The 14,986-nt window shown below is 46.2% G+C and overlaps 1 protein-coding gene across 10 annotated transcripts in view; it reads right to left on the reverse strand.

Moving 5' to 3' along the window:
• Positions 1–14,986, reverse strand: part of LPIN1 (lipin 1) — a 144,806-nt gene that overhangs the window by 57,184 nt on the left and 72,636 nt on the right. For 9 of the 10 annotated variants that reach the window (XM_033176525.1, XM_033176529.1, XM_033176532.1 and 6 more), the window contains 3 exons: positions 6,224–6,424; positions 4,128–4,223; positions 333–640 (listed from right to left, as the gene is read on the reverse strand). In XM_033176525.1, the coding sequence (XP_033032416.1) occupies positions 333–640; positions 4,128–4,223; positions 6,224–6,424 (605 nt within the window). Of the gene's footprint in view, positions 1–332; positions 641–4,127; positions 4,224–6,223; positions 6,425–8,280; positions 11,483–14,986 lie in introns of those variants that run through there. The other variant, XM_033176531.1, reaches the window with a different exon arrangement.

The raw sequence follows: 14,986 nt of genomic DNA on the forward strand, positions 1-14,986 counted from the left end.
TGTCTAGTTGCAGGAAAACAAGCTCAGGGCTCCCACTGATTCTACACAATGGTGAGTTGTGTAATTATTTCATTATATATTACAATGTAATAGTAATGGAAATAAAGAGCACTACAAATATAATATGCTTGAATCATCCTAATACCATCCACCCCCAGTCCATGGGAACATTGTCTTCCACAAAACTGGTCCCTAGTGCCAAAAAGGTTGGGGACCACTGGTCTAAAACACATAAAAGAATAAGGAATTATGGGGGGAAAGTTTATAAAAATAATCTTGAACGGGTAACCGTCTGATTCTGGCACAACCCCTCCACCCTGAATGGTTATTACCTGCTGCTCTCCGGCAGCTCCATGGCCTCATCCGAGCTCATCTCAATGGGGAACATGTCCTCATCCTCAGACGTGTTTGTGCTGTCATCTCTCTTCAGGCTGTCCAGCTGGGACTTTCTCCTCCTTTTTCTTCTCTTCTTTACTACAGAGCTGCTTGACGGCGTCTCGCTGGGAGCGATCACTTGGGCTGGCGTGCCGGGATCCAGGCCTCTTATCCTGTCCACAGAGCCTCTCTTCAGCTGACATTCCATTCTCGAAGCTCCTTCTGACAGGATGGGGGAGGTGGCCAGGTGCATGGGGATGACTTCCTGAGAAAAGAACACATTTTCTAAAAAAAGCCTCGTTAATTCGGGTGAAAGGAGCAGGGCCTTGCCAGAGGCCTCCAGGATTCATTTCAGAGGCCAAGTACCTCCTGGGGGGGGCCACAGCAGACAGGCCAGCTAGAGGCCACAGCCACGGTGACCAGGAGATGTGGCTGCCCAATCTGGTAGATGATCAGAAAGCTAACAACGTACTGAATGCCACTTTGTACTCAATCTTGCATTTATGTAATTTTAACAAGGGGAGGTAATTCTCAGTGATCTCAAGCCTCCGAAATTCAACTGTGGCTGAAATATCCAGAGCACAGAGAAAAAAAATGGGCTTTGACTCACCATATTATGCTGAGAATTGGATGCACTCTTGCACTTCTGTGTAGATGTGGGTGTGCGTGGGTGGGTGTTAGAGACAGAAAGAGAGATAATGTGTATTGTGTATTTTTTATATGCACTGAATTAAGATAATAATGATCTAAAAACAAAAAACACATAAAACAACCGACAGCAGGGCAGGTTCAGGGAGGGCCCTGAACATGGAGGAAGCAGATACTGATCCTCTCTTTAAAGACAAAAGGGAAAAGCACAGCCTGTCCATTTAGCGGTTGTTTGTAAAGATTCAGCAGTTTTTATAAAACTCTAGTAATCATTTTATCAATGAATGCCTCGTTTTGTATGAGAAATTTGTTGACAATAAGAATATACAGAAAACAGAGGGAATAAATAAAAATGTGCTGCTGATCATTCAAGTAGGTTTGGAGAGCTTCAGACATGCTGAAATAGAACATGTACACCGGAGACATGCAGCTGTGAGAGGTCATCTCACCTGGCTGCTGGACTAGACCAACTAGAGAAGCAGCACAAATTCTCAGGTCAAGAGCAGAGAAGGGCCCTTGCTGTCCGCAGGCTGGCATGGAATGGGCAGCCAGGCAGACCCCTGCAGGCACATGCAGCACCAAGCAGTGCTGAAGGACACAGGCTCCCCAGCTTCCAGCAGCATCCCGGGGGTCCTAAGAGGCATCTGTATGTTGCTGAACATTCTCTGGCCTCCAAGGCCCCACCTCCCCCACCACAGGCACCCTGTCAGACCAGCAAGACCAGCAAGCAGGCCCCATACAGGTCCCGCTGCATGCCGGCCCAAAATGCTTCCTCAGCTCCGGCAGCCAAGAATCTATCTAAAGCCAGGTACAAATAGAAATTAAAAATGCAGGTGTCCACATGCAGTGGAAAGAGTTTCTGTCAAAGGCCATTAGGAACCAATTAGTATTTTCGGAGTCTTCCCATCTAAGAGAGGTGAAGAGCAGGTGGGCAGGGATCCCCAGTAGCAACAGAGTTACTCTAGAACATGGAAGGGGAGATGCTGGGTCCTCCCCAGGCACCACCCTTCTGGGTGGGCAGGATGGAGGCAGTGCCTGGGACGGTTCTGTCCCGAAGCTGCAATTATGGACACTTGCTTTAAAACCTGGAGCTATGGGCCGGGCGCGGTGGCTCAAGCCTGTAATCCCAGCACTTCGGGAGGCCGAGACGGGCGGAACACGAGGTCAGGAGATCGAGACCATCCTGGCTAACACGGTGAAACCCCGTCTCTACTAAAAAATACAAAAAAAAACTAGCCGGGCGACATGGCGGGCGCCTGTAGTCCCAGCTACTCAGGAGGCTGAGGCAGGAGAATGGCGTAAACCCGGGAGGCGGAGCTTGCAGTGAGCTGAGATCCGGCCACTGCACTCCAGCCTGGGCGACAGAGCAACACTCCGTCTCAAAAAATAAAAAATAAATAAAATAAATAAATAAAACCTGGAGCTATAAAGAGCCATTCCTTTTTAATCATGGCTGCCTTCCTGGAAAGGAACTAGTTCAAGCCAATTTCATTCAGGAACCCCTACATCAGACCTCTTTAAGGTGCTTCATCTGTGAACAAAAGAGTTAAAGACGTGGTTTGTCTCAGTAGAAAACATAACCATAAATCATGACCTTGGATTTGGCAAAGGACTCTTACATGTATATGACACCAAAATCATACACAACAAAAGAAAAAACAGCAGACATTAAAAAGATAAACACAAACTTTAAAAAGAAAGAAATTAGACTTCATTACAACTAAAAACTTTCGTGCTGCAAAGGACACCATCAAGAAAGTGAAAAGAGAACCCACGCAATAGAAGAAAATATTTACAAATCATATACCCGATAAGGGACTTGTACCTAGAATATATAATGAAGGCATACATGACAGTAGTAAAAAAGAAAAACAACACACAGACACACACGAACTAGCAAAGGATCTGAATAGACATTTCTCCAAAGATTCAGAAATGGCCAATAAGCACATAAAAAGATGTCAGACACCACTAGTTATTAGGAAAATGCAAATCATAACCATAAAGAGATACCACGTCACATCCACTAGAATGATTAGAATCACAAAATCAGAAAAGTATTGGCAAAGATGTAGACACATCAGAACTCTTTGTGTGCTGTTGGTAGGAATATAAAATGGAACAGCTGCTTAGTAACACAGTCTGGCAGTTCCTCAGCTGTTAAATGTAAAGTTACCACACGGCCCAGCAATGCCATTCCTAGGTATATAACCAAGAAAAATCAAATGCATGTGTCCACACAAAAACTTGTATACAAATGTCCACAGCTGCATTGTTTACAATGGCTAAAAGGTGGAAACAATCCAAGTTGTTTGTAATGATGAATGGAACAGATGAACGGACATGGTCTATGGATACAATGGAATACTATTCAGCCATAAAAAGGAATAAAATATTGATACATACTAAAACCTGGATGAACCTTGAAACATTAATCAAAAAAGGCACAAAAGATGGGATACTATAATTCCATTTAAAAGTTCAGAATAAGGAAATCTATAAGAGATAGAAAGACTAGTGGTAACTTAGGGCTCAGGGATTGGGGGTAGAGTATAGGGGAGGCGATATCTAAAGGGTATGGTGTTTCTTTTGGGGGTGATGAAAATGTTCTAAATTTGACTGGTGGTGATAGTTGCACCTGTCTGTAAATATACTAAAACCACTACGTGTACACTTGAAATGGGTAAATTGTGTATATGTGACGTATATCTCAATAAAGCTATTAAAATTTTTAAAATATTTTTTAAAGTAATTCAGCCACTCACTTAACAAAAGAACATTGGGCATTTGAGATTTGACACATCAGTGTAATCTGTACACCTCTGACAATGGTCCAGGCCCATGTGTGAAGTCCATCCCTCTGTCTCCTGGGAAGTCGTCAGCAAACTGAAGCCAGCCAGGAGAGCTGAGTCTGTGTGGACTCAGCGCACCCCCAGGCCATCTGGCTCAAATCCCTCATACAGATCAATGCCCACTTTTCTCTGCCCCATTGTCCACACAGCCAGGGCCAGTATTACTTTGCACAAACTTCCGCGGTATCTCCAGATAACCATTGCTCAAAGCTCAAAACCAGGAAGCAACCCTGACCGCCCAGCCCTCCTTACCTGATCATTATCTGTTTCTTGAACAAAAAATGCTTCTCCATTATCTCCCAATTTCATGTGCAAATCCACAGATTCCCCATTGATTTCTATGTCAACCTGAGGGGAAAACATGGTTAAGAAAAGAATGAGCTGCCTTCACCAGAACAGGAGACCTCGTGGGGAGAGCCAAGTCTCTGTGGATACGCTGTCATCACATATACCCTGAAGTGCCGCACAACTCCCAGTCTCAGTCAGGCAGTCCCATCCAAGGGAACGGTCACTTGAGCACTGGAGGAGTTCTGGGTTGGGGAGTGCAGGCCCCTGACCAGGAAAGAACGAACCCAAAACAGTAGGTTGGTGCAAAAATAATTGCGGTTTTGGCCATTATTATAATTATTAAAAATAGTGGCAAAAACTGCAGTTGTTTCTGCAGCAAGCTAATAGAAAGATTCCTCCGAGACCACCTGGTCTAACTCCTCCTTTTTCGGCTGAGGAGCTAGGCCAGACAAGAGGAGTGACTAGACCAGGGTCACGTGGCTGGTGAGAGTTCAAGCTGCAATCAAAGCTTCCCCAGCCCCAGACATTAGAAATTATACTCTGGAAAACTCACCAACTATTGGCTGGGATCCTTCACCCATACTCAAGGAAGAGCTTCCACTTGAACTTAACTCAAAGGACGAATCATGAGACCTCATCCCAAAATCCACATTAGGTGGGGGCATGAAATGTCTATTTGTAAATATTTGTTTCTTTCCATTTGTGTGACAGATTGTCTGCTAAAACTGGCCACATCAATATCCCGGTCCTACCCGCTCTTCCAGAACCTTTGCTACTCCTGAAAATAAACTAGAAATAAAAATCTAAGCTCACAACTGACTGAACGGACCCCCTCTTGGTCAAGGAGATGCCAGAGAAACCTTGAGAACTGAGTTCCAGGCCATGATGGAATGCGAGATAGGACATGCTTCCTCATACCCCACCTTAGTAACCGCCATTTCAAAAGGGCCAAACAGAAACCAGCCCTTTCAAAAGACTCTGCACTGGTATCAGCAAAAGAAGCTGCTCTGCCTTTTTTTTGTTGTTGTTTGCCTGATAAGAGCCCAGGAACTGGTCCTGGCCCATCTAGGGAGAATGTGCCCTGAGGGTTTTCCCTTCCTCTGCTCCACCCTTTGATGTCAGACACCAGAAAACTCTACCCTTGGCTGGTGCTAGTGCCATCGTGTTTTGAACATGGGTCCCCTGGAGAAGCATGACGCTTAGCTGCACATGTGCATGTTTTCCTCTCCTGAACACTCGTGACTCCCCTCCTGTGGCTTATTAAATATGTAGATTCTGTGATCCCAGAAATCCCTGGTCTCTTTGCCCCTCCTTCAAAGCGTCTGTTTCTGCTTCTGGCCGGAGGCTACACTTCCCAGCCTGTCAGAATTGGCCACCCAGCAGGCAAGGCAACAACCTAGTTCTCCTCTCCAAATTTATGAACTTTATCCTTCTTCCACTGACACCACCAAGAAAAGCCTATTTCTCCTCCCCTTGAGCCCAGGCAGCCTTATGATGGCCCCAACCAATAGAGCACAGCAGAGGTGATGCCATGTGGCTTGCAAAGCTAGGCCATAAGAAGATCCAGCATCTGCCTGGCTTCCTCCCTCTCAAGATGCTCACCTCACCACTGCCACTGTGTTGTGGGGTGCCCTGGCCACGTGGAGAGGCCATGGGTAGTTGGTATGACCAACAGCCTCAGCAAAGAGCCCAGCCAAGAGCCAGAATCAACCACCGGTCACAAAGAATGTGAGTGTTCAGATGATTCCAGCCCTCAGCCTTTGACCTTTCCAGCTGAGGCCCCAGACAGCAGAGAAAAACCATCTCACTGTGCTCTGCCTGAATTCTTGACCCACAGATACAGGAGCTTAATAAACAGTGGTGTGTGCCATGGCACTTTAATTTACACAGCCATGCTAACTAGAATAATTTCAATTAGTCACTGTCAGTTCTATGACTGACCATTTCCAACGGAGACCTAAAACTCTGGGTCTGAGAGTTCAAGACAGGTGGCATCACCAGAGTGCAAGGGCATTCTCTAAGGAGAGCCGGTGCCAGGTCCCCGTGCCCTGAGAGCTCACCACTTTCTCTCGGGAGCGCAGGACGCCCATCTTCCCAAAGCGGACGTGGAAAGGGGAGCATTGGAGGTTTCCATTGGGCTGGCGGATGACAATGATGTCAATGCACCCTGAGAGCGTGGCGGGGTTCAGCCCCTTGTAGAGCTCCTTCACGGTGACAAACACCTGGCCAGCTAACTGCCCCACGTAATTCATGGTCTGTGCCTGGAAAACAGACAAAAAAAACACACACAGACACACAATTAATCCAAGGAAGAGCCAATCAAAATGAACTCCTCACCATTTCAAAAACGTAGATTACACACTCAACTTTCAGCTCATCTCGTTTGTGGAATGTGCTCCGTCCACCCCCATGGCCTATCAGGGTCCATTGTGGCCCATTAAGGCCCATCAGGGCCGATTACGGCCCATCACGGCCCATCAGGGTCCATCACAGTCCGTCACGGCCCATCACGGCCCATCACGGCCCATCAGGGTCCATCACGGTCCATCACGACCCATCACGGCCCATCAGGGTCCATCACAGCCCATCACAGCCCATCACGGCCCATCACTCCAACTCCCACAGCAAGCCCACCAGTCTCTACTCTCCCAGAGTCCAGCACAGACAGCCTTGACCCCATGACATCTAATCTCAGTTGTCCCCAGGCCCTGTCTCCTCTGCAGTCCCATGAAGCTTGTTCATATTGTCCTTAGGACCACTGCCACTTGCCCCTTCTTCTGTCATGATGGACACGTTTTACACACTAAATCTCAAGACTGTAGAGGAAAGAGACTATTTCATACAGCTTAGGATCCCCCACCATGCCAATCACAGTAGCTACTTGATACTAGTTGAAAAACAAATGACTATTTTTACTGGAGAAGGGAAATGAATGATTTTTGTTTGTGACAATTTCCATGCGGTCTTTGTCTGCGTGTCTGACTTCTCTCCACTGCTCCAGGGAACACCAGCGCTCTGGGCTGCTGGCCGGCTATCAACTGCAATCCACTCAGCAAACATTCAGGCCATCTCCTGTACAGGGCCTGGGGCCACAACACAGAGATAAAGAAGAAAAGTCCTGTCCCCTGGAAGGACTCACAGGCTCGTGAAGGAAACAGAGGTAATATCCAAGGAACTAACAGGGCATAGTAGCTTATACCTATACTCCCAGCACTTTGGGAGAATGAAACAGGTGCATGGCTTGAGCCCAGGAGTTTGAGATCAGCCTGAATAACATGGCAAAATCCCATCTCTACTAAAAACACAAAAATTAGCTGTGTGTGGTGGTGCGTACCTGTAGTCCCAGCTACTTGGGAGGCTGAGGTGGGAGGATCACTTGAACCCAGGAGGTGGAAGTTACAGTGAGCTGAGTGTGACTGGAGTGCAGTAGCACGCACGCACGCACACACAAACTAAAATATATGTCAGTGTTGCTGAATTTGTTTTAAGTAAACACTAAGGGAGTTATGATCAAGGAAAGAAGGTGCATCAGAGGAGCTGGCACTGGAGGCGGGCTTGGAGGAGGACAGGACACCCTCAGATGTCAGATGAGAAGGTGGACAGGGTACTGCGGGACAGTGAGAGGTTCATGCAGAAGCATGGAAGCTTAAAACTACCAGACTGGAAGAGGGAGCTGTGCCCAGAACAGAGAATGTGCAGAAGGGAAGGATGGAGAGTGAGAAACCGTGCCAGGAGATGTGGGCTCTGCTGTGTGAAGCCATCAGATTCTGGAACAAAATGACACTTTGATCCAAGATTTAGCAAAAGCATCACTCTGGCAAGAAAAAAACTTGATGGCAGGAAGGCTAGGAGAGAAACAATTCCCCGCCTGGAAAGGAGGTAGAGACAGAAGACACAGACGGATAGGGACAGGACAAGAGCTATTCTGGGTTCAAGGCAGCTGGAGCCACCACTGTGCTCTGGCCTTCTTTTCATAGCTCCGGATCCCTGACCACCTGGTGCAGCCCACGCCTGCCCACATCACTGTCCACTCTACGCAGCTCTCCGCTCCCATCCTTCTGCCGTCACTATGCCCTGCTGTGCTAACCGGCGGTCTTGACTGGCCCATGGCACTCACATCTTATCCCTGGACTGGGTCATGGCAGGCAGGAGTCCTCCAGCCCTCCTCTCTCCACTCCTTGCTTGGCTTTAGGGGGTCACGCCATCCCTACTCTGGCCCTTCAGGGACGTGGCACCTCTTGGTGGTCATCCAGTCTCGGGAGTCTCTTCTTTCCAGCTCTGACTTATACTCCAGGGCTGAGTCCCAGACTCTCTTCTCCTCTCCCGTTTATTCACCTGATGCTTTGGTGGATTCGTGAAGCCACGTGGTTGCAAATACCGCCCAAACAGGAAGGATTTGCACGACGTAATTTCCAGTCCACCCCGAGACCTCACCCCTCCTCCTGGTCCACACTGCTGCCATTCTTCAAGGCGACTATCCCAGGACACAGGTGACCACACAGATAACACCCCCACCTCAGGTCACTTACAGACTCCAGGAAACACCACGTGTGTGAACCTGTGGCTCACAAACCTGCCGTGTAGACAGGTTGGTTCTGGGAGCTTTTCCTATCATTCAGTGGCGCTGTGATATTATGATGTAAAAGGAAATATATATTTTGGTCTTCATCCCCAGATCCCAGCCAGAACTCCTAAACCCCTTATAATTTCTAAGTGATCAGAGTGATAGGAATGCCTTTTGTTACGATATTTCGTTTTCTTCCCCTGCTCCTGAAACAGCTCCTTAGCTCCAGAGCTTTATTGCTCTGGTGAAAGGAGCGTCTTTTGTCACTCAAGATAAGCCCCCTTCGACCATACCAAAGTTTAATCAGAGGACTCTGGAGGATGGGGGCTGGTCTAGCTGCCAAAGGAACTAATCTGTGATAAGCGTTGGTGCCTTCAGCCACTCCCCACCCCCCACCCCATCCCCAACCTCCAGGGAGGGCGAGGGGAGGGAGATTAAGTGTAATCAATGGCCGATGAGTAAATTAATCTCGCCTGTGTAATGAAGCCTCCATAGAACCCGAAAGAAAGGGGCTCAGAGAGCTTCCAGGTTGGTGAAGGCGTGGCAGTGCTGGGAGGCTGGGGTGCTGGAGAGGGCATAGAAGCACCACTGGCACCCCACCACCCTGCCCTGTGCACCCTTCCACCCTTCCACCTGGCTGCTCCGGAGTTTTCTCCTTTATAACAAACCAGTGGCAATCAGTAAACTGTTTCCCTGAGTTCCGTGAGCCGATCCGCAAAGGAATGAACCCAAGGAGGTGGTCATGGGAACCCCTGATTTATAGCCAGTCAGGCAGACGCACAGGAGGCCCAGACTGACTGGGATCTGAAGTGAGGGACAGCTTGTGGGGATGAGTCCTTAGCCTGTGGAATCTGATGCTAACTCCAGGTAGACGGTGTCTGAAATGAATTCAATTATAGGCACCCAGTTGGTGTGCTCCAAGAGCTGGAGAACTGCTTGGTGTGGAAGAGGCACACACAGGTTTGGTGTCAGAAGTGTGTATGAGAGTAGAGGAAACTGTATGGTTTGTTTGTTCTTTGATGAGCTACATTCTTAAGGCCAAGGATAAAACTTTGGTCTTTCAAGTTAAAAAAACAAAATATACCTTTTGTATATCTTACCCCAACTGCTATGAAATAAGCAAAAGTGAGATCAGCACACCCATTTGCAAATGACGCTCAAAAGTGGTCAAATCCCCTGCATGCAGGGGCTAGTAAGAACTGTGGATTTAATTCTAATTTAGAACAGGCCAGAGAACCAAAAGTCATGAATGATACCTACAAAGGAAAGAATGCAAGAAGCCCTCCCAGGTGCATTTTACAATTTTAAATGAAGCTCTCTGTACAGATACACCTCCTCTCTCAACAGGAGGAGACAAGCCCAGCCCTTAGTAAACACACTCAGGGAGGAACACACATCTGCCTTCCTTTTCACCTGGGGGTAAACGCCAGAGCCCAGCTCCCCCTTCATCTGTCCTGCTAATACGTCACATATATATAAATATCAAAACACACATTTCTCTAAGTTTACGAATGGTGCAGGTCTAACTTCATGCAAAAAAAGGTGCGGTGGGATGGTTTCTGAAAAGATGTACAGTGCAAGAAATGATTCTTTATAACCCTGATACTTCTTATTCCTTCCACGTTGAACTTAGATTTTAACATGTGTTTGGTAAGAAAGGTAACCCTCTAACTCTAAAACTACGTGCAAGCAGTATTAATAACATCTTTGTACAATTTCTTTCATATACATTATCTCCTGCTGACTCTCACAATACCCTGTAGGAATGCAGCCTTTCAGATGGTAAAACCAGAAGATAGCCAAAGTGCAATGAAGATTGCAGGGCTAGTGAAGAGAGGCTGTCTGGATTCCAGTTTCAGCAGACTGGAACCCAGTTCTTTGGATTTTGAACCTCTCTTTCGGTTCTGTGAAGCCCCTTCTCATGTTCCCCATCTCTTTGCCTTCATCACCCTTGCAGGTGAGGTGTGTTTGTCACCGAATGATGAGACCAACTCCCCAGCAGTGAGGCCCCAACCCCAGGCCAGCACATCTAAGAACTACTGTTGATATTTTTTTACTTGTAAGAAAGAGAAAGCTCATAACTGGATAGCATTACCACATCTCTGCATCCTAGCCTCTCCTCTGTAAAGGAGGCACGTTGGCCTGGGTAACCTGCAAGGTCTAATTCCAGCTCTATCCGTTCCAAGACAAAGGCTCCACTCCTTAGTTCTTAGCAACTGAAGAGGCATCTTTAATAATTTAATTGTTGCTCTGCTCTCTTGTTCTCAAGAACAAGCATCCTTGCCCCTCTTCAGTGAGCAAATTCAAGGTTACTGCTCAGAATCCAAGAATTTGGAAGTTAGAAGGATCCTTAGTTGTTGTTCCAACAACCTCATTTTTTAAAAGTAAGCCCAGAAATGGGAATTGACTTAGCAAAGCTCTCCCCATGTCAAAGACAGAGCCAAGACTCCAACTTCCTCTGTGACCTTCCCACTGGATTAGTCTGGAGTATTTTCCTACCACAAATAACCAGAAGGTGCTTTGATATCCCCAGCTGTGGCTTTAGCTTAGATTAGTGGTGCTCTGATATCTTTAGCAGTCCCCTCTATTGAATAACTTCTTTGCAAATCTGAAAATACCTCAATTTGAAAGCAGGAAATCTTCTCATTAATTCTCAACAAGTGACAGGGTCACGGGCTCCACCTGGCAATCTGTTGTCTGTTCCTAGGAACTCAACATCTACACCCTGGGCCTGCCTTAACAACTAAGCACTGAAAGTTTTTAAAAGGGTGAATACCACCACTTCACATCTATTAAGATGACTACTATTAAAAAAAAAAAAAAAAAACCCAGAATATAACAAGTGTTGGCAAGGATATGGAGAAACTGAAACTTGTGCACTGCTGGCAGGAATGTAAACTGTGCCCACCTCACATCTATTAAAATGACTACTATTAAAAAAATAAATAAACAAATAACAAGTGTTGGCAAGGATATGGAGAAACTGGAACTCTTGTGCATTGCTGGCGGGAATGTAAAATGTGCAGCCACTTCAGAAAATAGTCTGAATTCATCAAAAAAGTAAAAATAAAATTAGCTTATGATCCAGCCATTCCAGTCCTGGGTATACACCCAAAAAAACTGAAAGCAGGTGTCGAAAAGATATTGGCACACCCATGTTCGTGGCAGCATCATTCATAATAGCCAAAAGGCGGCAGCAAACCCAGGGTGACAGATGAATGAAAAAGCAAAATATGGTCTACCCATATCATGGACTATTACTGAGCTTTAAAAAGAAAGGAAATTCTGATACATGCTATCGTGTGGATGAACCTTGAGGACAGAAGGTTAAGTGAAATAGGCCAGTCACAAAAGGAAAAATGCTGTATGATTCTACCTATATGAGCTACCTTAGGTAGACAAACTCATAGAAACAGAAAGAGTGATTACCAGGGGCTGGGGAGAAGTGGAAAATAGGGAGTCAGTGTGTGTTTAATGGGTACAGGGTTTCCATTTTGCCACTGAACCATACACTTACAGATGGTTAAAATGGCAAATTTTATGTTATGTGTATTTTATCACAATCAACATTTTTTTTTAAGAACTGGGGAGAGGCCGGGCGCGGTGGCTTACTCCTGTAATCCCAGCACTTTGGGAGGCCGAGGCGGGCGGATCACGAGCTCAGGAGATCGAGACCATCCTGGCTAACATGGTGAAATCCCATCTCTACTAAAAAAAAATACAAAAAATTAACTGGGCATGGTGGCGGGCGCCTGTAGTCCCAGCTACTCGGGAGGCTGAGGCAGGAGAATGCCGTGAACCCAGGAGGTGGAGCTTGCAGTGAACAAAGATTGCATCACTGCACTCCAGCCTGGGCGACAGAGTGAGACTCCGTCTCAAAAAAAAAAAGAATTGGGGAGAGAGAATATTATATTAACCAGAACTCATTTCAGGAAGCCAGGATATTATGTGGTTAAATAATTTCTTTGAAAGAGAATTGGGGTGGAGGGGGCAATCCCTCTCCCAGGAGGCACCATGCCCTTTAAGGCACCGGGGTGGGCCCGGTCACTCCAGGCACCTGTTGCCTGGAGGGGTGCTGGCAGGTTAGAGGCAGCCAGGCTCTTCTTTCTCTGCTCTTCCTCCAAGCTCTCTTCTAAATAAATCCTGGACAAATGTTTAAAGAATACAAGAATAAACCAGCTGAGTATAAATTCCCAAATTTTACTTTCAGTTATGTTTCGAGTAAAAGGTTCAAGGAAGAAGCTAACTTACCTGAAGAAGCCAGACAAAACCAGCCCATCAACCCACCTCCCCATACCTGCCCGTTAATCTCATGACTGTCTTTGGTGTCGGTTTCCTGCTGTCTGCTAAAACACGTGACCAAGCAGTGAGGGCTTTAAAGAAGAAAGTATCTTAATTATCTCAAGGGTGACAAACAACAATAAACAAAAACAAAACCTGCAGAGGACCAAATGGAACGCTTCGATTTCCAGTGGCTTTCACATGCCTGCTATTCACTCACCCCATACCAAATTCCTTTTAAACTTATTGACTTTAATCTCAAAATTTGGCAGGAAATAGCAGCTTCACCTGACAGGATTTTATTTACCACTCGAAACAGGATTGTACAACCTCTAGTTCAAATGTTTTTGACGGAGAACTCAGCCAAATCTTACAAATATCCTTTGGCAAGACTGGGGTTCTCTAAGTGTGGATTTTCAGAAAAGCGCTAAGGTTAAGTAAGTTTTTTGAATGTGACATCTTCTAGCTTGACCTTCTGAACTAATACAAATTTTCCGAGGTTATTACATCCCATTGGAATACCATCTTTCCAGATATCTTGGGTTAGAAACTGTTTTTATGTTAGAACCAAACAGATAATATACCAAAGAACATAAACATCTACAAGCATATTCCACTTAGAATTCTACTTATGACATGAATAATAAATAGCAAGCTCAACTCGAATAGCATCGATTATTAAAAACACATATGGGGGCCACATATGGGGGCCGGGCGCTCACGCCTATAATCCCAGCACATTGGGAGGCCGAGGCTGGCGGATTACCTGAGGTCAGGAATTCAAAACCAGCAGTCTGGCCAGCGCGGTGAAACCCCATCTCCACAAAAATACAAAAATTAGCATGATGCCTTTCATCCTAGCTACTCAGAAGGCTGAGGCAGGAGAATCGCTTGAACCCAGGAGGCAGAGGTTGCAGTGAGCCGAGATCACATCATTGAACTCCAGCCTGGGCGACAGAGTAAGATTCCATCTCAAATAAATAAATAAATAAATAAATAAATAAATAAAGGGATTTGAATGATTTTAGGCCACACCCCTTAAAGGACGATTCAGGAATCTGCTGTTCCACTCATTTATTATGCAAGTAAATAAAAGTGATTTTAATTCCATTTCTAGTTCCTTCAACTAGAACATTACCTAAGGCACGTTATCTGGGACATAATAGTGGCTCCATTTTCCTATTGTGGGTTTGCTCCTTGGAAATGAAATGATGTCATGGTAAGCCACATCTAATGATATACAAGACTGGCCAAGCAAATGCAAATGCAAAACTGTCTCAATAAATGCACTCTTACAATCCCCGTTTTTGTTCAGTCTTTCTCACTTGTACTTTTCTTCCTACTCTTACTTCTTTAAGAACTAAGTGGCCAGGCACAGTGGCTCACGCCTGTGATCCCAGCACTTCAGGAGGCCGAGGCGGGCAGATGATGAGGTCAGGACATAGGGACCATCCTGACTAACATGGTGAAACCACATCTCTACTAAAAATACAAAAAATTAGGCAGGCACGGTGGCACGCACCTGTAGTCCCAGTTACTCAGGAGGCCGAGGCAGGAGAGTCGCTTGAACCCAGGAGGTAGAGCTTGCAATGAGCCGAGATGGCGCCACTGCACTCCAGCCTGGGTGACAGAGCAAGACTCTGTCTCAAAAAAAGAAAAAAAGAAAAGAACTAAGTGTCTTGCAGGAGTTGAACAATAATTAACCCTCAAATCTGGGTTCCTACCTGCCTCCTCCGTTTTCTCCCCTCGCTGTCCAGGTATATGACCCCTTCATAAACACGCCCACATGACCCTATCTTTCAGCCTCAACCTCCTCCTCAGCCCTCCGGCCCAGTCACCCAGGGCAGTAGCTTGATAAATATTCCTGTCATTCATCAAGTGGTTGAACAGACGTCTATCTACCAAGTGAGTCTTCTCTCCTTGAGGACAGGGACGAAGCTTGCTCATTTCTGACGCGGTACCTGCCCCACCGCAGGGC

This window comes from Trachypithecus francoisi, unplaced genomic scaffold (genome assembly GCF_009764315.1).
Source record: "Trachypithecus francoisi isolate TF-2019V2 unplaced genomic scaffold, Tfra_2.0 Lachesis_group17, whole genome shotgun sequence".
Taxonomy (NCBI): domain Eukaryota; kingdom Metazoa; phylum Chordata; class Mammalia; order Primates; family Cercopithecidae; genus Trachypithecus; species Trachypithecus francoisi.